At 51.7% G+C, this 25,877-nt stretch overlaps 3 protein-coding genes across 13 annotated transcripts; all 3 read left to right on the forward strand.

Moving 5' to 3' along the window:
• The first annotated feature begins 808 nt into the window (after positions 1-808).
• Positions 809-9,024, forward strand: ACBD4 (acyl-CoA binding domain containing 4). Of its 11 annotated transcripts, none has more exons than XM_027049049.2 (10): positions 809-951; positions 1,074-1,470; positions 1,736-1,856; positions 1,928-2,012; positions 2,273-2,393; positions 2,642-2,731; positions 3,007-3,116; positions 3,205-3,283; positions 3,876-4,006; positions 9,004-9,024. In XM_027049049.2, the coding sequence occupies exons 2-10, from the start codon at positions 1,383-1,385 to the stop codon at positions 9,007-9,009; spliced, it is 831 nt and encodes a 276-aa protein (XP_026904850.1). In that variant the 5' UTR covers positions 809-951; positions 1,074-1,382; the 3' UTR covers positions 9,010-9,024. The 11 variants fall into 11 exon arrangements, with proteins under 11 accessions (XP_026904850.1, XP_014942052.1, XP_014942051.1 ...); XM_015086566.3 differs by lacking the exon at positions 9,004-9,024 and adding an exon at positions 6,437-7,126 and having other exon boundaries at positions 2,645-2,731; XM_015086565.3 differs by lacking the exon at positions 9,004-9,024 and adding an exon at positions 6,437-6,780.
• Positions 9,025-10,997: 1,973 nt separating this feature from the next.
• HEXIM1 (HEXIM P-TEFb complex subunit 1) lies at positions 10,998-13,181 on the forward strand. Its single transcript, XM_027049045.2, has one exon. The coding sequence runs from the start codon at positions 11,707-11,709 to the stop codon at positions 12,784-12,786; it is 1,080 nt and encodes a 359-aa protein (XP_026904846.1). The 5' UTR covers positions 10,998-11,706; the 3' UTR covers positions 12,787-13,181.
• A 6,766-nt stretch (positions 13,182-19,947) lies between these two features.
• On the forward strand, positions 19,948-25,605 carry HEXIM2 (HEXIM P-TEFb complex subunit 2). Its single transcript, XM_027048900.1, is given in 3 exon segments — positions 19,948-20,142; positions 21,818-21,931; positions 24,579-25,605. Coding segments are annotated over 3 exon segments (1,104 nt in total). The 3' UTR covers positions 25,374-25,605.
• Positions 25,606-25,877: the final 272 nt, after the last annotated feature.

Here is a 25,877-nt window from a genome sequence, read left to right on the forward strand (position 1 = left end):
CTGTGTAGATGTCCATGACATCAACCCGTGGGTGAGCGTCGAATGTGGGTCCTGGTGACCGTTTCATGTGTTCACTTACCATATGTGAAACCATCAGAATATTTGTACTCGAAGGGTGGGATGGCAGGAGACTAATCATTTTAGCGTTGTCTGCCGCAATTACCCTAAATTGGGTGCGGAGAGCCGGGCGCACACCGCCACTCGGCGGCGGCCAAGAGCGTGGCATCTCAAAGAGAAAGCTTAGTTTCTCAGGACCTAGATTTGCCACCTACTTGCTCTAGCCCATTCTCAGATATCCTTGACCCAGAGATCTGGCATACTGGTTTGGATACCCACCCCTGTCTGGATATTCTTTCTGTACTTTTGATCCTGCAATTCCTTCCTTCAGGAACCACCTTTCTCATTCTTCTCCAGGTTTACAATTACGTGTTCCAAAACTCAGCTCCAATGTCCCTCCTCCAGAACCCCTCCAGAACCAGCTCTTCCTCCAGGACATAACTCCTTTTTTGTTTTTTTTTTTTTTATCCCCAGCGCCTGGCGGGGCGGGGAGGGGAGGGCGGATCTAAGGAGCTGAATTGGGTTGCTCAGATTTGCAGGACCTGGGTTCGGAGGACAGACGCAGGTTTCCACCAGGGGGCGCGAGGACTCCGCGCTATTTTACTACGTCCACCAGGGGGCGCTGCCTCCCGCCTCTGGTCCTCCAAGGTTGGGGAGCAGGCTGGCGGATTCGCCTCTACTGATTGGGAGAGCCACAGCTAAACTATTTGCATAACCTTGAAAGGGCCATGCTGAGTGGTTGAGGTATAGAAGCAGAAGCTGAAACGAGCCCTCTCATTGGCCTAAATTTCCCCCCAGCGTCCACATCCCGGTCAGATTGGGCCCGGAGGTCAGTCGGAAGCCTCCGGCTAGTGGCGAGACCGGGACCTTAGTCCGCGTATTAGGCGCTGCAGGGTGAGTGCCGGATGGCCGGGCGGCTGGGGTGGGGGACCCCAGGGCAGAAGGAGTGGAGGACCAAGGTGGGAGAGTGTTGGCCCCGCCCTGACTCCTCTTGGCTTGCCCATTCTCCGGTCTAGGAGTTGGAAATGTGCGTCTAGAGAGGGACAGCGGCTCTTGGCACCTGCCTCCACCCACCCACCGAGGTCCTATCCGCCCGCCTTGGCCCCCACCCGTGCTGCCCTGGGGTAGGAAAAGGAGTCTCAGCTGCAGCTTCTGACCTCCCGGGGCACCTGACTCGGGTGTAGAGCTTAGTTTTCCCCTCTGGAAAGTGGACCAGTGGCTTACAGAGGTGTGTGCCAGGGTGGACCGTGGAGGTCTGCTCATACGGAAGCTTGTTCTTGTAGAGTCGCTCAAAAGTAGGTCCCCAAGGTTCAGAGGCGCGCGGTATGGGTACCGAGAATGAAAGCCCAGAACAGGACTGCCAGAAACAGTTCCAGGCCGCAGTCAGTGTCATTCAGAACCTGCCTAAGAATGGTGAGGGCGCTGGGACCTGCACTTGGGGGTCAAGAAGATTGAGGTTTGCCTGGGGTTTCCCAGGAGGCTCTGATCCTTGCAGTTTTTACCGATAAGTCCCTGCCTGGGCTGCCCTGGGGATCTCCTCTGCCTCCTGTCCCAGTCCAGCTGAGTGGGACCCCTCACCATCTCTGTCCATTCCAAGGGTGGGTGGTTCTCCCCCCACTTCCACTCTCTTGGAGCTGGGGGTGATGCTCTGCCTTCCACTTCCCCACCCTCTGCCCAGGCTCTTACCGCCCCTCCTACGAAGAGATGCTGAGATTCTATAGCTACTACAAGCAAGCTACCATGGGGCCCTGCCTCGTCCCCCGGCCTGGGTTCTGGGACCCAATAGGACGATATAAGTGGTGAGCCCCCTACCCACCGGGCAAACAAGCCTCAGCTGTCAACCAGCCTCTCACAGCGCTTTGCCCCCCAGGGATGCCTGGAACAGCCTGGGCAAGATGAGCAGGGAGGAGGCCATGTCTGCCTACATCACTGAGATGAAGCTGGTGGCACAGAAGGTAGGGAGAGGCTGCAGGCTTCTTTCTGTCCCCAAGGTCCCAGCTAGGTGGCCTATCTTCTACCCTTCCAGGGCTGACCCCCATTAGGTTTCCTGCACATTGACACCCCTGTGGGAATTACTACCTACATGCCATCTCTCTAACCCTGCTTGTCTCTGGTCCCTGACTGGGCACAGGATGGAGGGGACCCAGTTCAAGTGGGATAGGAGGACAGTGGAAGGAGGGGCAGGCCCCTCTCCAATAGACACCCTGCCCCACAGGTGATCGACACAGTGCCCCTGGGCGAGGTGGCAGAGGACATGTTTGCTTACTTCGAGCCCCTGTACCAGGTGATCCCTGATATGCCGAGGCCCCCGGAAACCTTCCTGAGAAGGGTCACAGGTCAGGCCCCCAGGTTGGGAGCTCCACAAGTGCTGAGTGAACTTTCTTAGGTCCAGGCGGAGGGGGCTGCTCAGGTGGAGGGGGATTTGGGGGTAGAGGGCTCCAGGTGATGTCCCTGTAGACACTCCAACCAGCGCCCCTGATGGAGTGGGTCTCAGGCAGAGCCCATGGCTCATGAGGAGCAGGGGCTGATCTCACTGGGAAGCTCCAGCCTCTTCCCAGCCCCACCTCTGGGTGCCGTGTCTCAGTAGGTTGGAAAGAGCAGGCACTGAATGGAGACTCCAGGGCTGCCCCAGAGCTTCCCTGCCCCCCCAGGGAACCAGCACTCCCGAATCCAGGTCAGTGCCTGGGGGGAGGGACAGACAGCCAAAGCCAGAGGGTGGGTGGGGAGCTTCCAGTGGGGTGGGTAAGGGGAGAAGGCTGGATGGCACACCTCATTCATGCCCACAGACACTGAGACCTCCTGTGCTTGCAAAGGCCAGGGGGCAGGTTCTGAGACTCTGGTTCCAGGACCTCACTTCTGGGACCCATCTATGCCTCCCATGGCAGTATCTCTCATGTTCCCAGAGCAGGTGCCTTTACTCCTTGAACACCCCCTCGCCTTTTTCCATAGCCCCCGTCTTGTCACCAGTGTCACCTATCCCCTCCCCAGAGTCCCAGCCACCTAGGGACCTGGACTCCGAGGTTTTCTGTGATTCCCTGGAGCAGCTGGAACCTGAGCTGGTGAGACTACCCCTCATTCCCTGCCTTCCCCACCCCACTGTGCCCTGGCTGCCCTACTCCCACCCTTGGATCTTGTGACTCCTCTCAGCAGGTCTGGACAGAGCAGAAGGGAGCCCCTGGAGGAGAGCCTGACACCAGAAACAGCTCCCTGCTCCCTGCAGAGAAAGGTGAGCCCTCGTCTGACCCTTCACCCGCTTCCGCCATTCCCTGTGATTCTGGTGCCCCCAGGCTTTCCCCTGACTGCCCTCTTGGGGCAGAGGTGAAAGTCCAGCACCGGGCACTTGCCAGCCAGCCAGACACCAGCCTGGATGGGCAAAGTCCCTGCCCGGCCCCATCTTTGTAGGCCTCCCATTGGGGACTGTCAAAGGACAATGATTTCGGTCCAATCCCCTTCTAGGATTTCCGTACGTGCCGTGTCCCTTAAGGGCACTGTCATAAATATTATCTCCTTTATTCCTCTGAGTAAGCAGCCCTGTGAAGGCAATGACATTTCCCCCTAACTTTCAGGAGACAAAAATGAGGCTCAGAGAAGCTTCTGACTTGGCCAAAGTCACACAGCTGAGTGGCGGTGCTGGGATTCAAACCCCTGGCAGCCCATTACTCAGCCACATGGATGGATTTTATAGAAATCACAGTTGGTACCAGGGATCGCCCTCTATCTACTATTACTTTTGCCCAGACCTGCCCCAGCCTGCCACCACCCTGTCCCTAGCTGAGTTGCCTCCTGAGTCCCCTTCCCTGTGTGTCTGTGCTCTGCAGAGGGCAGCCCGCTGGGGCCCCAGGAATTGGACACGTGGCTGGTGGGGACAGTTCGGGCACTGCAGGAGAGCATGCGGGATGTCCAGGGTAGACTGCAGAACCTGGAGAGCCTGCCCAGCGTCGTCGAGCAGGTGAGCTGCCCCCAGGGCCCAGGGCAAGATAGAGACAGAACTCCAAGGCTCTCTGTTCTGGGCTCCTCGTGGAGCCACTTCCGTCTTTCGTTCTAACTCCCCACCTGCCCACACCTCTGCCTTCCTCAGAGTGGTGTGGTTCTCGTTGCAGGCAGGGCAGTCGGGGGGACTGAAGTGCTTCCACCCTGGAAGGGAGAATGGGGGAGGCCCTCCTTTCCTGCTCTTGCTGGAATAGAAACTGAACACGAGCACTAATTCCAACAGTTTGGAAGGCCAGGACGTGCCTGCTCTTTGCACTGGGGCTGGGGGGGGGGCCTGTTGCCAGATTTAGGGTTTGCTCCCAAATGACTCAGCCCTCGTGCCCCTCCCTCCCTCCCCTCTACTCCTAGATCTGCTTGGCCCTCACACCTCTGCTCCTGAGCTCCTGCAGCATCAGTCGCTGCCACCAGTCTCTGAGCCCCAACTGAGTGCCAAACAAACGCGTACTTCATTATCTCATTTAATCCGCACAGCCCTAGGAACTAGTTTTGCTTTTCATTTCCCTTTTCCAGAAGAGGAAACCAAGTGTCTGAGAGGCTGGGTAATTCACCTGAGGGCACGCACACAGCCCAGAGGAACCTCACAGAGCTGCTGTGAGGCTTAGATGAGGCAATGTCCACCGCACTTCTCCAGTTACTATTATTATTATTCACATCCAGTGACGGAGCTGAGAGCAGCCTCAGGTCTGTCTCCCTCCAAAGCTGGGACTCCCCATTGATGGAGTAGGTCTGTTCTTGAAAAGCCTGGGGTGGTGGGGGCAGGAAACGGCTAAATTGCTGGACGTGGGGGAGCACCTGGGTGACCCTGAATCCCCTTGACACAGTGGGTGTCAGCCAGGGTGGCAGGGACTTCCTCAGGCCCATCTTTCAACGCCCACCCCCGCAAGGCTTTATTTATTTATTTTACTTCTAACTCATTTTATATGCTGAAGATTGTGATTTCCACCCTGAAATAGCTGGTTTTCCATCTCTAAAAATAAGAACATTCCACTACCTAGCCCGAGAGGACAATATTTTAGCACACACTCCGTATCGTCACATCCCCAGTCCAAATCGAAATCTCCCCAGCTGTCCCGAAATTGCCTTTTCCAGCTGCTCTGTCTGTCCAGTCCAGGCACATGTGCTGCGTGTGGCTTCTCCGTCCTTTAAGACTCCTTTAATCTAGACCGGTGCTTTCTCCTTGCTACTGGCTTACTGAGACTGGGCCAGTGGTCCAGGAGAAGGTTCCCTTCAGGTCTCTGTGATTACATCCTCCTGGCTCGTTTACATGACCAGATTATGTCACATGTGATGTTCTGCACATCAGGGGACACATATCTGGATGCCCCACAGTTAATGATTCTAGCACGGACCACTGGCGTGGATGAAGGAGGAGTGCCGGTCCGATCTCACTACTGTTAAGTCGTGTTTTCCTCTTGCCAGCCAGGGCATGTCCTGCTCCCCGTGACCCCATTTGCCACGTGATTTTTGACAATTAATGGATAAGCCCTGCCTGGATCAATAATTTATTTGGAAAAAAGAAACGTTGACTTTTAAATTCTCTTATTCTTTTAACATTTATTAGGGTGACACTTTAGAGTTTCATCTAGGATTTCCCTGAAGTACAGCGCCTTATGGAAAGGCAGAATGAGTGCTTAATTCATTCTGTTTAATTACCTATCTTAAAGTAAGGAGTTGATTGAACAGCCACCTCAACAGTGACAACTTTCCAACTTTCTCTTTGAGTATCATTATGGACTAATGGATTTTAAAGATTCAGTCTCTCAATCAACTGAAATTATTCTTTGTGATGCTTAGACTGGCACAATTTTGGTCAATGGAGACCCTTTCAAGCGGGGTCCTATGTTCTTATAACATGACCTCATTAATCTTTAAAAGTTTCCTTGTTTTCTGGTACAAAATGTCCCACATTCACCTCTGCCTTCCCTGCTCGGGACCTGGAATTCGCCACTTCTCCAAGGAGCCCTGGCTCCTTTTAGCAGAGAATGAGATTTAGAAGCTAAACTCTGAGCACCATTTGAAATATATGGCACATCCTTTATAATATTGGGTGTTCAGGCCACACCAACGGGGCCACTGCTTTGTGGCCCAGTAGAAACAGCCTAGAAGCCATTCTCTCCACCGCGCAGCCCCTACAGGCCCCTTGGCACCTGGGATTGCCCTCAGAGGAGGATGCGGGAGGGCACTGGAGGTCAGCTGTCAGGGACACACTGGGAACCCCAGGAGCCTTTCCTTTCTAGTGGTGCAGATTCAGGGGTAGGGCCTTCCCTATCTCAGTTCTTGTGATCTTAGGGAGGCACAACTCCCACTTAGCTCGGGAAGCAGGTTCCTAAGGAATTGCCCGGTCTGTGCCGAAGCCTGGGCCGGCCCCTGACTCCCTCCCTCTCGGCAGCAGAGGACCCCGCCCAGTGCCCGGCCATGGCCCCTCAGGCTCTCGGGTCCCACGCTGCTCTTCTTCCTCCTGTGGCCCTTCATCGTCCAGTGGCTCCTCCGACAGTTTCGGACCCAGAAGAGGTGACTCTCAGTGGAGGGGTCTCTGTAGCCAACTGAGGTGGCTATGAGCCCCCTGTCCTGCTGTGCCCTGAGCCTTCCTAGGGTTTAGGAGAACAGCATTAACTCTGTGTTCCCACCATTCAGTGTTTGCCTCTGCACCGCTCCCTTATCGGGGGGCCATTTAAGAGCCCATCCTTCCCCGCGGCTTCACATGAACACCTTCTCCTCTCCCGCCCAAACACCCAGGCTGGTGGTGCACGTCCCGGGTTCTGAGTTGGCCGTGACTCGGGGGCGGGGCTGCCGGGTCTCAGCCTCCGCCCTCCCCACCCTCTGGGTCACCTGACTCTTCTCCCACCCCAGTCTCTCCCGGTGGAGGCCCAGCTCTTGGGCAAGTTGGGACTTGGGCCGGGGCCTGGAAGAATGATTGGCTGAGAGGCTGCGGGAGGAAGGCCAGGAGGCCCGGCCGAGTTGGGGGCAGGGGAGTGAGCTCCGTTTTGCTGGTCTCCCTCCCCCTGCACTTACACACTCAGGACGTCTTCACGGAAGACTCACAAATGTTTCACTAAATAAAATAAGACCTTGATCTTCTGCCTTCTGGGTCCCCACGGAGTGAGGCGGGAAGCCGGGTCCGGGCGCGCAAGGCACAAGTCTTCCCTGCCCCACCCCCAGTACCCCCGAGGACGGTCCCGAGAGGCCGGTGGCTTTCCCTCCTCCCGGGGCAGGAGAGGGGAGCACTGGGGCCCTGGGCCCGAAGGGGGCGGGGCGGCCGAGGGAGGGGAGCGGCGCCTACCGCCGCCACGGCCGGGGGGTGGGGCCGTGTCGCGACCTTCCCCCCCCCCCGCCCCGCCCCGCCCCGCCCCGTCGGAGGGGGGCGTCTGGCGAGCTGGGGGGTGGTGGGTGGAGAGGAAGCCGGCGCCGGGACCGGAGGGCGGCTGCTCGCTGCCCTGTGCGCGGGCCGCAGGGAAGGGGCTTCGGGTCCCCGGCCCCGGAAGTGCCCACCGCCCGCTTCCCCCTCCTTAGCTGCTCGTTCCCGGTGTCCCCGCCCGTGACCTGACCTCCGCGCTCGGGCTTTCCCAGGGAACTTTCTGGAAGGCCAAGACCCAGCGGGAACCTAGTCCCCGCCCCACCCTGAGGCGTGGGGGCGGGGCCGCTCGTTGGGAGCCCCCGTCGCGGTGGGCAGAGCGCCCGCGTGGGCACAGAGCTCCGGGTGACGCCCGCTGCTCGGGCCCCGAACTTATTTTTCTCATCGCCGGGCGGCCTTGGCCTCCTTCTGGTCTCCGACAGCCCTGTCGCCCCCGCCCCCACCCCGTGGGGCCGCCCTGGCTCTAGCAGTGGCCTGTATTCGGTGGCGAATCCGCCACCCCGAGCGCCTCCTAGTGTTGGCCCCTGACAGGCCACTGGCCAGGGTCCCCATCTGCAGAGGGCCACACTTGCCACCGCCTGGGCCCCAGGACCTTCCTACCCTGGGTGAGGAAGAGGTAGTTCTGAAGTCTCCTTCTTGGAGACCCTTAAATTCCTAGGTTCCCTCTATCAGCCCCTGGCCTTGACCACTGCCCAAGGTTGGGTATCATTCGACCCACTGGTAGCCTCAGTCACTCTTTGACTGTCAGTCTTCCAAGGTGGGGAGGGTGTCCCTCAAAACAGACACACGGGCCCTGCTGCTCCGCGGTCCGGTCCAGTTTCGCAAGCAGAGGTTGAATAAACCCTTGTGTGAAGGATGGACAACAGCAGGGTAGCGGGAGAAGGAGCAAAGTGGTGCTGGGGATGCAGGCATGGGCACACAACTAGCTGTGTGACTTGGGCAAGATTCTTAACTGCTCTGAACCTGGGCTGCCTTCGTTGTAAAATAAGGATGAAGAGCTCTTCATCATAAGGCAGTCCTAGAGTTTAAATGACCAAGACATGTAAAGTGGTTGGCGATGGGTTAAAACTCCATTAACATCAAGGTGCCTGGCCTCTTGTTTGACAGAATTCTAGAATCCCACAACCTATCCATCTGCCCACCCCTCCCCACATATGACAAATGAGCCCTGCCCAGTAAACTGAGGCTGGCTGGGCTCAGATATACCTTTCAATCCCCCTGAATGAGAGTACCCAGGAGTCCTCTGGAGTCTGAAATTTTAACAATACAAAGGTCTCTGACTCCCATTCAAGTTCTCTGCAAAACCCCTTTTCTCAGGGAGCTCTCAGTGTGGGGGGCAGCTCTTGCTTACAGGGAGCCCTGCAGGACTGATTAAGGAGCACAAAGAAGGCCATGCTTTTCAGATGCACCTGAATTCTTGGAAGCTCAGGGGCTTGTGTGGGCAATTTCAAAACATTTGGTTGTGCCCCAGAGGCAGTCTTGCTTGCCTGTCCCTTGGGGCATACCCATCACCACCTCCCCACGGAACCACTGAGTTCCCAGACAAGTCCTTTCTTCGGATGCGATGCTTGCTCTTTATAAAATGTTCTTCTTCACGCTACTAGGCCTGAAAACGCTTCATCGTTCAGAGAAAGCCAAGAAGACACCTCCCCCACGCATCCTGTCCATAATTCCCAACTCCTGAGCAGCTTGGCTCAAAAGATCCTACCAGGATTTTCTTCACTTGCCATTTTGGCTCACTGTGGTTTAATGGTTTCTCTACACTGTCCATGAGCAGCAGAGATGACATTTCATTCATCATAGTTTCTCCTAACAAGTGTTTGCTAAATGAAGAAATGAGGGCCTTAGACTGAAGCTGTTGGAAATGGAAATGGAAAATGGGGGTCACAGAGACCTTCGTTCTAGCAAGAAGTGCCCCTTAGTTGTCATGTAACCTTGGACAAGTCACTTCATTTCTCTGAGTCCTAGAGACTTCTTACCTCTAAAACGGAGACAATCATCCCTACCCTAACTCATTGGTCTGTGGTGGGGTCAAGTGGTTCTGTGTGCAAAAACAATGTTATATGTCGAACGTAAGACACTGCTTAATATTAAGGAAGAAATAATAAGAATAGGTCACTGGGTGTGTGTCAAGAGGGAGATGCTGTGATTACGCTGACATTTTAGGCCTAAACGATTAGAGCGGCGAGTTTGGGCTACTCCAGGGCCCTGTCCTCTGGGCCGGAGCCTGGAATCTGGAGAATTTTCTCGAGACTGTGTCACCCTCCCTCCCCCATGAATCTACCCCAGTCCTGGGCCAGAATCCCCCTGTCCCCATTTCCGGGCAAGACCTCCTCCTTGGGGAAGACTCCGGTTCTGTTTCCTCCCAGTGCTGCCCAGCGCCCACTGATGAGGAAGGCCTCTGTGGATGGTACCCCTTCTCTCTCGGGTAGCCAGGGTTGATTATTTAAACTCAGGATTAATTTTGAGCTCTATCCCTCCCCCGCAATCGAGGTCCACCAACTGGCCCGACTGCCTTGTCAGGCCTCAGGAAATGTTCCCGGTCGGCTCGGAAGTGAAGAGATCAAGTCGGCCCCAGGAGGCCATTTTTGTTTGACAGAAGCCAAGGCTGAGGCCCGGGGGGCTAGGCCTTCCCGCCCCGGGATCTCCCCGGAGCCTTGGATGCACTCCCCGCGCTTCCCGGATCCCCGCCCAGAAGAGAGGCTCGGTCACGGCCCACCATTTTGCATTGGTCCTTGACGGCGGGGGCCCCGAAAGACCAGACCTGGACTGGGACCCGGCCACTTTCGCCAAGCGTCCCAAAACCAGTCCCAGGGTGGAAGTCACCCGGGACTCGAACCTGCCTTCTCATCCTCCGAGGCCTAGTCCGAGGTTGCTGCACTAATGCAGTCACACTGTCCCTTTAAGACGGCACTTTTTATTCTTCATTTGTTTACTTCTTCATACGCTTTTCGTTTTTTTTTACAATGTGTTCACAGTATCCTTCCGCAAATGTCAGTCCCAGGCACTAACCACACGCACCTTGAAGCCATTCCTGTAATCTTAAGAATCAAGAGTTATTAGTTGTAGGCAAATATCTCTCTTTATAGAATTTAATCCTCTTTTACACTTTAGGGACTACTTTTTAGGAATATACCATTTTTGCTTTAACTAACAAATGTTTATGACCTTCAGAACCCTTCCGCTGAGAACAGAATATGATAATAGCCTCTAAAACTCACCTTTTCATAAAAATATTCTGTGTAGGCCCTCAGAGGCTATCGAATCTTCTCGTATTCCTGAAGCAGAATGGTATGGTCCAAAGCCCGCCCCATCTTCTCTGTGATTGGCTTTCCTTCTTTGGCGAGACTTGTGACTCCTGACCAATGGTCACTCACGTTTCTCTAGCGAGGGATGTGCGATAGAAGGAGGCGGCCTGGAAATCGCCCCCTACGCGTTCTGGGATTGGCTACGTCGCACGGCGCGCGAGGACGGCGGGCCTGAAGGATGAGAACTACGACTCCCAGCTTCCTGAGATGGGGACTCCGTTACGCATGCGCATGGGAGGGGCGGCCAGGCTTCTATATAAAAGGGGCGCAGAGGGCTGGGAGGCAGCAGTTGGAAGTTGGCAGGTGGAGAGGCAGGTTGGGAGGGGGAGTCGGGGGAGGAGGCGGAAGAGTTGCTGTCGGAAGGGGGAGGAGGGAGGGAGGAAAAGAGGAGGAGGCGGTGGAGATCTGAGCTGAACCGAGCATCGAGCCAAAGGGGAGATGAGTTTGTCTGTCCTCGGCTGAGGCTCCGGCCGGGCCTAGGGAACTGGGAGCTCGGGTTGGAGCGACACCCGTGGAAGTGGGAGGAGGTGGCTCTGGGACTTTAACCCCTTGTGGGCTCTGCGGCAGGGGATTTAACCCTTTGTGGATTCGGCCCCTCGGAGGCAGCGTCATCGGGTAGTTTTAACCCCTTCGGGGCTGGGTTTAACCCGTTGGACTTAACCTCATCTCCTTGGCCACCAACTCCTCGATCGTGGGGGCGCTCTGCGGGGAGGTTTGAGGTCCACCCCCTTTGCACATTACGTACTGTTACTGCTGCTGCACCCCCCCGGACCCGCTTAGCTGGCCGCGTTGTGGGCACTTAACCCTTTATTGACTTGAGCTCTCCCAAGTTGCAATTGGAGTTTGTTGACAGAAGGACTGGCTAAAGGCGTCACTGCAGGAATTACAGACCGAAGAGGACTCTGCTGGACGTTTTTTAAAAGAAAAGAAAAGCCTCTTTTTTCCTTAAGGACTTACAGCCAAAATTTTTCAAACTTCGAGAAGAGGACTCTATTAGCCATGGCCGAGCCACTCTTGTCAGAATACCAGCACCAGCCTCAAACTAGCAACTGTACAGGTGCTGTTGCTGTTCTTGAAGAGCGGAACCCCGATCGCCCCCCAGGCGCGGAGGAGCGGGTGCCCGAGGAGGACAGTAGGTGGCAATCGAGAGCGTCCCCCCAGTTGGGTGGCCGTCCGGGGCAGGAGGGGGAAGGGAGCTTGGAGCCCCAGCCGCCTCCCCTGCAGACCCCGGTCCGTCCAGAAGCTAACTGCCCGGAGGCAAGCGAGAAGGGCCAGAATAGGGATGATTTGTCCGCTGGCGGAGCCTCCCTGCCGGCAGCCGGGGGAGAACCGAGGCCCGAGGCCGAGCCGCTCGCACAGCCATGTCACGACTCCGAGGCCAACAAGTTGGGGGCTCCTGCTGCAGGGGGCGAGGAGGCGTGGGGACAGCAGCAGAGGCAACTGGGCAAGAAAAAACATAGGAGACGCCCCTCCAAGAAGAAGCGGCATTGGAAACCGTACTACAAGCTGACCTGGGAGGAGAAGAAAAAGTTCGACGAGAAACAGAGCCTGCGAGCCTCAAGGATTCGAGCTGAGATGTTCGCCAAGGGCCAGCCTGTCGCACCCTATAACACCACGCAGTTTCTCATGGATGATCACGACCAGGAGGAGCCGGATCTCAAAACCGGTCTCTATCCCAAGCGGGCCGCTGCCAAATCCGACGACACCAGCGATGAGGACTTCATGGAAGAAGCGGGCGAGGAGGATGGGGGAAGCGACGGGATGGGAGGAGATGGCAGCGAGTTTCTGCAGCGGGACTTCTCGGAGACGTACGAGCGGTACCACGCGGAGAGTCTGCAGAACATGAGCAAGCAGGAGCTCATCAAGGAGTACCTGGAGCTGGAGAAGTGCCTCTCGCGCATGGAGGACGAGAATAACCGGCTGCGGCTGGAAAGCAAGCGGCTGGGAGGCGACGACGCGCGTGTGCGGGAGCTGGAGCTGGAGCTGGACCGGCTGCGCGCCGAGAACCTCCAGCTGCTGTCGGAGAACGAACTGCACCGGCAGCAGGAGCGAGCGCCTCTGTCCAAGTTTGGAGACTAGACTGAAACTTTTGGGGGGGAGGGGGCAAAGGGGACTTTTTACAGTGATGGAATGTAACATTATACACATGTGTATATACGACAGCGGACCTTTTTATGACACATAATCAGAAGAGAAAATCCCCCCGGCTTTGGTTGGTTTGGTAAATTTAGCTATGATGTAGCTTGAGTGCTTTTTTTCCTGTTCTTTAATTATGTGAAACTGAAGGGTTGCTTTTCTTGTTTTCCTTTTTAGTTAGGTTTTTTTTTTTTTTTTTTAATGTGTAAGTAACTTGACCAAGTTATGATGCATTTTTCTGTTAAAAATCCCCTCCTTAAACGGAGCTATAAGGTGGCCAAATCTGAGAACCATTAAATTCATTCTAGTTATAATAAATTTAATATTTGTAAATGTAACAGTTTCAGTGTGATTTCTAGAGCTAATTCAAATAGTGCTGGCTTATTTTAAGGGCATTGTGTGGGGAGGGGGGGTAAAGAAATCATTAGTCAGTTTGCAGAAAAAAATCTTTAATGGGACAGTTTTCAATTTGCTGATTTTTCCCTTGAATGGGTTTTAGTGTGCTACAAAATACAGTTCAGGCAAAATATAAAGATTTAATTACCTTCAATACTTAAGTGTGCTTGCTTAGTGCCTTGGTTTTAATTTTTTGATGCTGGAGAAATAATCCAGTGGTGGGTGCTTGGGGAGCAGAAAGTGGCTACAGTCAGAAGCTTAGAATTTAATTCTGCCTCTCAACAGCCAACCTAATTTGGTAGTTTGTTAGGTTAGACAAAGGACAGTCTCATTTCATTCCTACAAATAGGTTTTTAGTAATCCCTTCACCTCCCCAATACGGCTTGAAGAAGCTCCTGCATGTCTGAAAGAGGCTCTTGGTAAACCCCTTGCTTTTTTAGTGCAAGCAATGGTTGAATAAACTTGTGTGGCAGCTCTTTGTTAAGATGTTTAGAGGTAGGGAATATTGGATTTATAGAGGAAATGGCTGTTTGGGGCATTCCAAGGACTTACCCTAATTATCTAATACTTAGGTGCTCCCTATACTAAAAAAAGGAACAGGAGCTGTCCACCTTTTCATGAGGGTCAAGCCAAAATTAGAAATGCCCCCTCACTGCAAATGAAATGTAAAGCTTCTGGTTGGGGAGCTAAATTAAGTCCTTATGGGCCGAGTGGGAACCCTGCACATTCCTTGTGCAGTCGCTATCCTCAATCTCCTAATAGCTGCTTAGGTTCTGGAGTAGTTCTGTTCTTGAAAATGCAAGGAGGCCCTCAGAATTAATTTCTGCCCCCAAACCAAAATAGTAAGAAATGATGATTGTTGGCAATCTCTCTTTTGCTATCCTGGCCACCATTCCCTTGCAGTGTATTCAGTAAACTTCCAGCTCCTTAAAAACAACAAAAAAGAAATTACGATTGTTCCTTCCTGTCATCATGGTTAATCCAGCCCATCTCCACCTGGCTGTGTCAGTGTTTTCCTACAGCCGATGCATTGCTCAAATTAGCACAGGGGTTCCTTAACGTGGGGCCTTAGAAACCATAGGGGGTCTTGGGATACATGAACCCCATGAGTTTCTATGTAGACTTGTGTCATATGTACATTATTCTGGGGAGACAGTCAAGAGAATCAGGAGATTGTTAAACTTCTTGAAGGTTAAGAACCTCTACAGGGAAAAGGGGACCCCACCCCCCCTGCCAAACTCCCACTGGAAAGCTTGCTTTTGTAGCTAAATGGAATGGTGGAGGTGGTAGGAACTTCTAAGAGTGAAACGCACCTTATGATGCATGAGCATTCACAAATCAGTGAATCAAGGGAAATTAATGCTGGTCAAGAACTGACTCAGGGCCTTCAAAGCTGGACTAAGCTGGCCCTATTCTGGCAGATGGTCCACTGAAGACAATGTATGATCAGTTTTTCCTTTGGCCTAAAATTACATTAAATGTCTATTTTGAAATAGTTTTCTTCGTGTTTTTAATTTTCCTTCTGCTATGACGTCATGCAGTAGTCCCAGAAACCTGGCTGGCTGCTTGGTGGAAAGGCAGCAACACTGCCCTCTGGCTTTATAGTGCAGAGAAGCCTCATTTTGACTGCACTGTAGGATGCAGCAGTGATAACCTCCGATTGTAGAACTTGTTATGAAGATGAATGGATTTAAGTTTAATGATCTTGTTTCCCCTACTATTTGTCTTGGAAAGACTCTGTAAATACATTTACCGTCAGAAAAACAACAACTATGTTTTACTCTTAGGAGACAAATTAAGTCCAGTCTTTAAAAATACACAGTTTTAAGTAACTCACAAATTACTTTCATTTACCTGGAGATATGCCACTTTCCAAATTTTGCTTCCAAGGCACTTTATAAAATGTATTACATTATGTTCTTAGAGTGATGAGGTTTGTGGGAAATTTCAGTTTTCTATCAACACTTTCTACACTGAAACACTTGACTAGCATACTGCTCTCAGGATAGAGAAAAGACTCTGAATTACTTATTATGAAAGGGGGCTGTGCTGACAAATGGTCCTCAAGTCATTTGAGAATCTCTAGTCTTTCACTAAAGTCCTCTCTTCCAAACATTTTAACTGAGCTGCTTAAAAGACCAGGCTTACACACTGGCAATTTCAGTTTGTTACCTTTCTCATAGGGGGCCTGGGTATCCAGCCAGGACAAAGTGCTTCCCCAACTTTGAGAGAGCTGGCTGGAAAGCTTAATCCTCCTCTAAGGAAAACTTTTGGGGGGTTAGCCTATAATACAAAGTGGCCTTCAGGAGACAGGGCCCTTTAGATATCATTTTTTTGGGGAGAGAAAACCAGGGAGGTTCAGATTGGTTTAATTCAGAAAAATATACCAGGTATATCTAAAGAAAGAAAACATAAAAATTAGACTAGCTTAAAAGGAGTAAAAAAACCAGGGTCCTAGTCATATCTTTTACATGTAGTGCAACCCTGGACAAAACTCTCTTAAACTCTGAGTCTCATTCTTCATCAGCAAAATGGGCCTGTGCCTACTTTACAAAACTCCTATCAGGATTAAAGGATGAAAACATGTTATACTAAAGTAAGCTAACATTGATATTATTTCTTTTCTTTCTTTCCTTTTTTTTCTCCAGTAATCTCTATGCCCAGTGTGGGGCTCGAACCCACAACCCCAAGATCAAGAGTCACATGCTCCACTGACTGAGCCAGCCCCTTGTTTCTTTTTAAGACCAGAGCAATTGCCCATTTGATCAGTATTTTAATTTTCACTTCATCTAGAGTAAAATTAAAATCCTTTGGGAAAATGTAAATAAATATGACCCTAATCACTTCAAAAAGTTAGAGGGGAAAAAAAAAATCAAAGAGGGAATCCATAGAAATTAAAAAAACCAAAAACCAAAAAACAACAACAAAAAATCCCACAACCACAAGCAAATAGTTTACCTTCAGAAAATCAAGAGCTGGCTATATTTAATCAAACATTAGGTAATGCACCACAGAATTCTCCCTGGCCACTTACACCCAGAACAGCTGGCAACAAATATTCACAACATTGTGATAGCAAAGTTAGCTAGAGCTGAGATAGTACTTGTATTAAGTACACTTGAGTTTGTGAGGTTTGTTTTTGAAATTATTTTTTCAAATTTGATAACATTGGAATAAAATACCACTTTACTATTCTTGCTCACACAAAGTATAAATGGTTGATGCTAGAAATGAAAAATAATTTTTAAAAGAAAGAAGATGTCAAATTCAGGCCCTGAACAGTTGGGTGGGCTGACCAAAAGGTAATCGTCATACTTTGCAAATGGGACAGAATATACAGTCTAGGTGGCAAAGGTTCCATTTGAGCCAATGGTCTTTGAATACTGGAAAGTTTACAACCTCATTCCACTTCTTGTTGAAAAAAACAAAGGCTGAGTTTAAACAGATCAATAATTGAGCCCTCACAATTCCTCCTGTATAAACTTTTTCTTGGGTTTTACTCAGAGGTGGTTCAATTATGACAAATGATGTTAACAAGGTCGAGGGCAGAGAATAATCCTAGTAGTTTATTAATAAACCTTTGCACACCAACAAAATTCTTTCAAATGAGTGAGCTGCTGTAGGCAACTGTTGGTAAGTTTTTTGAAAAAGTGCTCTCTCTCAATGTAGCACCAAGAGCAGTTATATTTAGCTTAAAAGTTTTTTCTTTTAAAAAAAAATTTTTTTTAATGTTTATTTATTTCTGAAGCAGAGAGAGACAGAGCATGAGTGGGGGAGGGTCAGGGAGAGAGGGAGACACAGAATCAGAAGCAGGCTCCAGGCTCTGAGCTGGCAGCACAGAGCCCGATGCGGGGCTTGAACTCACAAACCATGAGATCATGACCTGAGCCGAAGTCGGTCGCTCAACCGACTGAGCCACCCAGGCGCCCCTAAAAGTTTTTTCAAGAAGAGCAAAAATTCGGAAGGAAACTGAACTCTCATCCTTCATATTCTATTTGACACATCCACAGACTTCGTGTGAAGTGTTAAAAAGCCCTGGGTTTGCAGTGAGCAAAAAGGATATTCCTGAAGGAAAATGTGGCAACTTGAGTGCCCCAAGCAGAAGCATCTGAAAAAATGACAGCATCGCTGCTCTTGTGAGCTCTCAGAAGAACTTGTGCTAGCCTCCAGAGGGTCAGAAAAGGAGATTAATTTGAAGTGTGAAGCCTGATTCAACACAGAAGTTCGCATACCTGGATAACTCCAGTACGACTGTTAGGCAAAGGCAGGAGACCAAACTAGAGGATGGAAAGGAATGTCTAAGAGGTTACCTCTCTAGTTATTTCTAAAAGTGTACTTAACAAAACAACAAACATTTGAGCAATTTAAGAAGAGAAAATTCAAAGAGAAAGAGGGTGAGAGCGAAACACAATAAAAAATTGATTATGATTGTGGAAATCCAATCACTCAGAAGCAAGCAGCCTCATGCCAAAGGGGACCTGCTCCAAGAGTCAATCCTACTCATCCATGGATCCTGCTCACACAGAGCCACCAGGCCCCAGGAGCTGGCCATCAGGGTAAAATATCCAGGTCTTCCTAGTAACAACTGCTTGGTACCCTGAGAAACTGACCCTCATTCAGCCTAGTTGGATGGCCACCCTTTGTGCTAAGGGCAACCAGGGCCACATTTCTTTAAGGCAAGCCTCCCAAATACCCCAGATAACTTCTGAAGCAGAAATTCTAGATTCCCAAATAATGAAGTTTTAGTAAGTAAATGTTTACATAGCTACTGAAGAGTAGTTACTCAAGGTATTTATGAGGGAGGCAGCACAGATACTATTTTCAAATCCGGAAACTGAAGCACATAGGGTTTGTAGCCTTTGTCATAAACCCCAAAACAACTCATCTGAAAGGGGAGAGCTGAGAAGGAAGTTGAAGGTCTGGTTGAACATTAGATGAACAATGGACTCAGCAACAAAATGACCAGTTTGGCCTCATCTTCAGGATTTGGCCTCCGGCCAAGCCAATCAAGTCAGTGGTAGCACACACAGAAATAGAACTTGGAGTTCCTAACTTCCAGTCCTGTGTTTTGCTCAAAAGATAACCAAGGGAGCATTATTAAACTGGGTTTATTCCCAACTTTTCTTATCAAGGAATGGAAAAGCTTCCGGGTCAACCTTAAAGATGATAACCTTTCATCTTTCTAAATGAGTAACACATTTCTGCACCTGGCCCAGTACTGTCTACCTAGTAGCATCCAAAGGTTTAACCCTGTTACTTCACCATGGAGGATGAATCACAAGAGTCTGGGATCCTCCATTAAATTCTTGACAGAAGAACTACAAAGATAATCTGTAAAGCCCCATTCAGCTCCTATGACTATTTAACTTAACTCCTACCAAGTTAATGTCAGCTTTTCCTAACCCATCTTCTCTTGATCTGAAGAACAGTGTAAAATTAACATGACATAAGCCAAGTCAACCTACAGTATGAATCAAGGATACTTCATTTAGTGGTTCAAATTTTGGATTAAGAAATTAAGTCAATGGTGATCACCTTGTCACCATCCAGTTGTAAGACTTTCTCTGAGAACATCTGGGGAGCAGGGGGAGAATATAAAGTTATGGAACTGTCATTTACAACTTAAAAGATGATTAATAGGAGGAGGGGGAGGGCTTCAGTTATCAAAAACCTTTCAAGGTTCTTGCTTTTCAAGCCAAAGGCTTAGGAATGATGTGACCATGTGTAATTGGCAATGAGATTCATTACAAGATACCCTCAAAGGTAAAGTTCACTACCCAGTCACTCTCATGCTACACATAATTTCTAACTGGTATTTTAGCAACAAAATTATTAAGATATCCCTGAGCTGTATGTAAAGCTCTCTGAACTTGGATCTCGAGCAGGAGGAAACAAGATGGTTTAATCTGTAATTCAAGAAAAGAATTTCACATCAAACTTCAATCCTAAGAAGCTGTTATAACTGTCAATGTAAGGTTGAGTATTTATTTTTTTCAAAGCAGGTCTCCCCCCACCCCTCAAACGCTACATATATGAAGTTGCTCAAAACTGCAATTTCTATCTGGGTAGCATCTGGGATTCACAGAGGTGATTTTCAATTAGTGTCCTTGGAAATTCAAAATAGAGGTTCCCTAGTAACAATGCGTCAGTGGCAAAATACTCCCCATTTTGTTCAGTTTGTGGAAGAAAAGTTCTTTAAACTGGAAAGAATTTGTAGTCTTATAAAGATTATGTTGGAATTAGTTCGTTCTTTCCTCTAGGAGGGCAGCCATTTCTCCAAAAGTTTTGGTTAAAACTCATGGCTCGGATTTCAAAACGCAAACAGATGTTCCTGAAGCATCCGAAATGGGCCACTCCACTTTTATTCCCTGAGCCGTGGCCACTCAGTTTTTTTCTTTGTGTCCCAACCCCGTAAAGGGCAAAACCCAACCTTTTTTCGGTGTAAAGTTTCAAGAGAAGTGAACAGCACATTTTTAGAGTTTCCCAAACTAGCTGGGGACGTGCAAGGTCAGGTCATTCCGACAATCGGAGCTGGCTAGAAATCTTGAGGGCAAGAGCGCTCAGAGATTTCCAAGCATTGGGCTCGCAAAGCCTTCCACGTGCCTCTATCTACCTAGTTCCAGGAGGAATTGGTGGTTGCTACTGTAAGAAGAGACTGTTTCCTTCTCGAAGCCGGGGCCGCGAGATGGCCTTGGTGTATGGGGGAAGATGGTGGGTGCACCCGGCTCTGCGCCCCCGGGGCCTCCAGCTGCCAGCCACGCCAGGAGGACGCACGGCCAGAGCTGGGACCTCCGCCCTCCCCGGGGGCGCCAGTCTCTGGAATCTGGCGACGCCCCCACCTCGCCCCTCGAAGCGGGGGTCCCGCAACGCTGGGCCCCGCCACCATACCCAGGCCGCATGGGGGTGGGGAAAGTTGGCAGAACTCGGCCTCTGGACCTGCGTCCCCCGTGGGAAGAGCAGAGCGGAGTCGTTTGTTTCACCCGGTCTCTCCCCAACTGGGGTCTCGGGGAACACGCGGTAATTGCCCAAGAACCCCGCCCTCTGTGAGAGGCGAGGCTGCGGGGCTGCCGGGACGGTTTGAGGACCGGGCCCGGCCGGGGAGACTCCAACCTTCACCCCCCCGGTCCCCGGTCCCACTCCCCGCCGTCTCCCGGCGCCACCACTTCAGGCAGCCCACTCGGCCCGGCCTCTCCCCGCGCCCGGACCACCCCCCACGGGGTGCTCTCACTGCGCAGCGAGTCCCTCCGCTGCCTCCTCCCAGCCCAAAATGGCGGCGGCGGCCACCGATCCTTCTCGTCGCCTTCCTCTAGGGCCGAGGATCCCTCCGCACCCACAGCCCCGCCCCTCTCAGCCGGATCTATTTTCTGCCCCGTAAAGATTAACGCCATCAATGAACTCTTTAATTGAGCTCGGAAGGCGGGTCCCGTTGTGCTTCCGCACAGCTAATCGTTGACGAAAGTGGAAATATTGGCAGACGACTTGACCAATCAAAGAAGGCATCGGTGAGCGCGGGAGGCCACTCGCGCAAGGGTATATGGGTTTTGGAGTTCTCGGTCTGACTGTAGACGTGACAGGATCTTGATCCGTGTTCCAAAGCTGGAAAAACTACAATCCCCAATAGGCACCGCGCTGCCAGGCTCCCCCCCGCCCCCCCAACTTCCCCAACCTTAGTGCCTGAGCGGCTTGACCAGAGCTGCTGCAATTGCAGCAAGAGGTAGGGCTGAGGCATTGGGAACTGCACAAACAGGAGGTCGGTCGCACAGAAAGACACACAGATATAGTCGTGTGCATAATCCTTGACAGCAAATAGGTCAGTTCTGCCTTTGCAAAATCTCCTTTCTCGGACCACTTCCCCCTTTCCAAGGAATCCATCCTTATTCCAGTTGGGCTTCCCTTCCAGCTGCATGTAGTGTGAAGACTTCTTCCCCTTTCCTCTGTTTCCCGTCCTGAGAGGAAGGAGCCGGGAGGCAGGCCAGGCCCAGAAGATGATAAGGCTTCAGCCCCAGGCTCGGCCCAGGCCACAGCTGTGTTTCTCAGGGCTGGGTTTTGGAGTCCAGCCTGGGGGCAGGCAGGGGGAGGGGGTCCGCTGTCAAGACTGGGGCCTCTGGACACAGTGAGGAAAGGACCCCCTTGTAAAGCCTGCTACATATTTTCTTGTTACAGCCACTGACCCACTCGACTGTCGGCCTCTCCAGGTCATTGCTGTACCTTGCCTCCCAGGACAGCGTCCTTCCCCCTTTTGGTTGTTTTGGGGGTGGGGGAGAGAAGCTCAGGGCGAGCTTCCTAACTGCCAGCCTGGGCCTCAGTGACTTCTAGAAGAACAGTATAGGATGTAAACCCTGGCCTGGGGTCTGAGGAACAGGACTGGGAAGATGGTCCCTTATTCCCCATTTGGCCCTCTTGCTGGCTGGAGGTGTGAAAACCAGGGTGTGGAGGCAGCCTTCAGGGCCTTCATTTGATAACGACAGTGTGCAGGTCTGGTGCTACAAAATGGCTGCCGCTGCCTTGGGGAAAAATTCCTGGGTAGCCAGTCTTCCTGAAAATCCTCCTTTAAGACTTGGTTTTTCTGTTATTTAAGGCAGGTGTCATTAGTTAAAGGCATCTGCTGAAAGATTTGGAACAGAAGAAGGTGGCTACTACGAACCAGACCAACTGTAATACAGAATCACCCGCAGCCCTGGAGGAGGCCAAGGTAAGCCCCACCTTCCCAACCACCTGAGTGCCCTACCATGGATCCCGCCAGCGTGTCTCAGATGTGTTGGCAGATTTGGAAAACCAGTATTTTTAAATGAGTCCCTACTGTGCAGTGGGCAATATGCCAGATGCCAAATCTGTGCTATCTCATAAAATCCTAGGAGCCCTTCAAGGTAGGATTACTACTTCCATTTCAAAGAAGCTAAGGTTCTCAGAGCTGAAATACCTTTTCTAGAATCACGCAGGTAGCAAACAAAAGGTCCAGGTTTAAAGTTTGTTTTGTTTTTTGAGAGAGAGAGAGCGCATGCATGCGAGTGAGTGAGCACGTGCTTGCGCACAAGCACAAGCAGGGGAGGGGCAGAGAGGGAGGGAGGGGAGGGGAGAGGGGGAGAGAGAATACCAAGCAGGCTCCGTGCTGTTAACACAGACTGTCGCAGGGCTCAATCCCACGAACTGTGAGATCATGACCTGAGCCGAAATCAAGAGTCGGACGCTTAACCGACTAAGCCACCCAGGCACCCCAAGATTAAATTTAGGGACTTCTGACAACAGAACTCTGCCTTGCAATCTGTCAAGGCTGAGAACGAAGCCTGACACGGGGAAAACAGTTTGAGCAGTTGGTTCATAATTTAGGATGGGGGTTGGGGTGCACACATCATCCGGGAGAGAGGGAGACACAGATTGTGTCAGACTCTCAGAAAACATCACCTTCTGATCTGGCAACAGGAATCCAAACCCGCTCTGCCCATACTCTCTCTTGCTGCCCCCACCTTGCCTATTCTCCCCGAGTTTTTGAGTCCCTGTAGGTGAGGAAGGAACTCAGTTCCTCTGACCCACCCTAGCTGGCCACTTCCAGCGTTTTCTGGAGTTGTTTAATTTGGAGTTCATGGTAGGTCAGGGTTAGAAGTTCAGAGAGGGCATATGACTCACCCAGATCACACAGCTTATCTGCAGTAGTGGGAATGGTGGTAAAGGGACAAGCCTTCAGGAGGGAGGCAGCACGTGGGGCTGAGGGGCAGGGATGGTTTGGGTGAGGGGAAGGATCATCAGGAGGGACACGTACTGGGGGCTGGGGGCAGGTGAACGATTGTGCACACACAAGCAAACCACCTTGCCTGGGCCTTGCTTGTCTGGGGTGGGGCAGAAACTCCATCTCAGGTGGCTCAAGACACTGGTGGAGATAAGGCCTGTTCTTGATCTACGATCTCCCTGCAGGTGAAGTAACAATACAACACGACAAACAACACACACACGTACTGCGTAGACGCTGTAACACACTCCATCCCAGATGAAGAAGAGAACTCCAGGGCCTCTAAAGCACTCACAGCGCACCTCCAGCTCTCACAGGGCTGCGTACATCCCCCGATGCACACGCTATGCTTGTATGGACCTATGTCAGATGTCTCTGAGCCGTGGTGTACATTATAGAGCAACACGCTAATGGCAGCAGTTATTATTAGAATTCCCCAAACCACAAATGTAGAGCAATTCATTCCCCATCCCCCACCCTGAGTACTCCCACCCTTACCACAACAGAGATAAACACATGCTGTGTACACATGCTCTTGACAGAATCCTTTCCACCTCTTAGATAAGTTCTAGGATTCTGTCGGCTACACACTGGAGGTTCACCCTTCCTCTCCCTAGTTAGGGCCTCTTTCCTGCCGCTCATGTCAAAGAGTGATAGCAACTTCTGCCTGGAATAAATACACTCCGTCTTCTTTGCCCTAGATCAACAGAAAGGAGAGCCTCATGTCCCTATGTTTTTTGGACCCCCCCCCCCTCTTATGGGCTTTATGTTATTTAACATATGTTTATTGAGCACTTACCTTGGGCCATGCATGGGGACACAGTGGTGAACTGGACAGACAAGACACATTCTTATAGGAAGAAGACAGATGGTAAATGGTAATGTGGTAGATGCGACATGGAATGTTAACTGGGTCCCATGACAATGGGAAGGGAAGATGAGGGGGCAGATCTTTAGATAGGGTGGTCAGGGTGACCCCTCTGAAGAGGGCACTAAGCTCTAAAGAGTCAGCTATGCAAATACCTGGAAGCAAGATCGACTACATAATTTGTAGGGCCCAGTGCAAAGGGTTCTTTATTAAAAAATTGTTAAGTTCAAGACAAGGACAGCAGAGCTTTAAGCAAAGCATGGGGCCTTTCTGAACAGAGTGGGGGTGAGAGGCGCTGAGAGACTGCACAGGTTGCTTCCCCATGAAGCCAACTCTGTCTGAAAGACAAGCTTCCTAGGAAGATGACTGATCAAGCAAATGCATCAGGAGCCAGTCCCCGACCTCTATTCTCTTTCTCCTACTTCATTCAAACAATATTTAGTGAATACTGTGCTCTGTGAGGACCAGAACAGGTACTGTTGGAGGCACTGAAATTACAGAGTGAAAATATATGGGCAGAATTCCTGCTGTTTTCATGAGTTTGCTCGGGGAGGGTTGGGTGGGGGAGGGGGCAGACAGTAGACAGGTAAAAACCCACAAACCAACAAATAGTTGCAGAGGGTGAGAGGCTGGAGAGTGACCCCAAGTCAGCTATGGGAAGGTTGGCTTCAGGCCAAGTGGTTATGGAAGGGTTCCACCACCGGGGACAGGCTGTCTATGATTTATTCTTCCTTGTCCTCTGTCTAGACCCCTGGTGCTCCTGGGAGCCCCCAGACACCCCCTGAGCCTCATGACCCTGGTAGTTCCCTGCCCCTGACACCCCGGATAGAGAGCCACTCGGAGGAGGAAGACCCTACTGGGGCTGGCAGTGGCCTGGGCTGGAACAGTAGGGCTTCCCGGACCCAGAGCCCAGGGGGCAGCTCAGTGGAGGCTGTGCTGGGCCGGAAGAAGCACCGCAGGAGGCCTTCAAAGCGCAAAAGGCACTGGCGGCCCTACCTGGAGCTGAGCTGGGCCGAGAAGCAACAGCGGGATGAGAGGCAGAGCCAGAGGGCCTCCCGGGTCCGCGAGGAGATGTTCGCCAAAGGCCAGCCGGTGGCGCCCTACAACACCACCCAATTTCTGATGAATGACCGAGACCCTGAGGAGCCCAACCTGGAAGTGCCCCATGGGGCCTCCCAGCCAGGCTCCAGCGGGGAGAGCGAGGCAGGGGAAGGCGACGGGCGAGGCCCGGCTCACGGTGAGTTCCAGCAGAGGGATTTCTCCGAGGCCTACGAGCGCTACCACACGGAGCGCCTGCAGGACCGCAGCAAGCAGGAGCTGGTTCGAGACTACCTGGATCTGGAGAGGCGGCTGTCGCAGGCCGAGGAGGAGACCAGGAGGCTGCAACAGCTACGGGGGTGCACCGGCCTGCAGCCCTGCCACCAGGTGGAGGAGCTGGCTGCTGAGGTCGAGAGGCTCCGGACAGAGAACCAGCGGCTCCGGCAGGAGAACGAGATGTGGAACCGGAAGGGCAGCTGCCCCGGCGGGGAGTCGGGCACCTAGGGGGGCCCCTCACCCAGGCTGACCCAGGGAGAAGGTCCCATTTCATATACACTCAGGCCGCTGGGTCTCAGGGAGGCAGGTGGCAGTTGGAAACCACTCCCAGTACCCCTGTGTCCGCTGAGAACAGCTAGAATCGGTTCAGGTTCAGCCTTCCCACCTTGTCTTTTCCATAATGTGTTCTTTGATGTCTTCGTATTTTTCTCAAAGAGATTAAATAATTTTCGTGAGGTCAGATGGGAGTGGCTAGGATTGATTTCACTAGGGCTGCTCTGAGAATCAAAGCACATTTGTCCCAGAGAGGTTTGGGACTGGGGTCCTAGACCCACCTTGCCCCAAGCCTGGGAGGCCAGCCGACCTCTGTATTGGGGAACTACCAGGGCCTCCAGGATGTCTGAATGCTGCTCTCTGTGTCCAGGAAGAATCAGACTCCTCTGAAGGTTTTATAGAGGAGGATGCAGGGCTGGGAGGGGGGCTCAGGAACCACCGGTTCAGCCAGAACTTAAG

This window comes from Acinonyx jubatus, chromosome E1 (assembly GCF_027475565.1).
Source record: "Acinonyx jubatus isolate Ajub_Pintada_27869175 chromosome E1, VMU_Ajub_asm_v1.0, whole genome shotgun sequence".
NCBI classification, from domain to species: Eukaryota; Metazoa; Chordata; class Mammalia; order Carnivora; family Felidae; genus Acinonyx; species Acinonyx jubatus.

Coding starts and splice junctions, on each gene's coding strand:
- ACBD4 (XM_015086565.3), top strand. CDS start 1,383: ATGGGTACCGAGAATGAAAGCCCAGAACAGGACTGCCAGAAACAGTTC. Junction 1,857..1,927: donor CCAATAGGACGATATAAGTG/GTGAGCCCCCTA, acceptor TTTGCCCCCCAG/GGATGCCTGGAACAGCCTGG. Junction 2,732..3,006: donor ACCAGCACTCCCGAATCCAG/GTCAGTGCCTGG, acceptor CTTTTTCCATAG/CCCCCGTCTTGTCACCAGTG.
- HEXIM1 (XM_027049045.2), top strand. CDS start 11,707: ATGGCCGAGCCACTCTTGTCAGAATACCAGCACCAGCCTCAAACTAGC.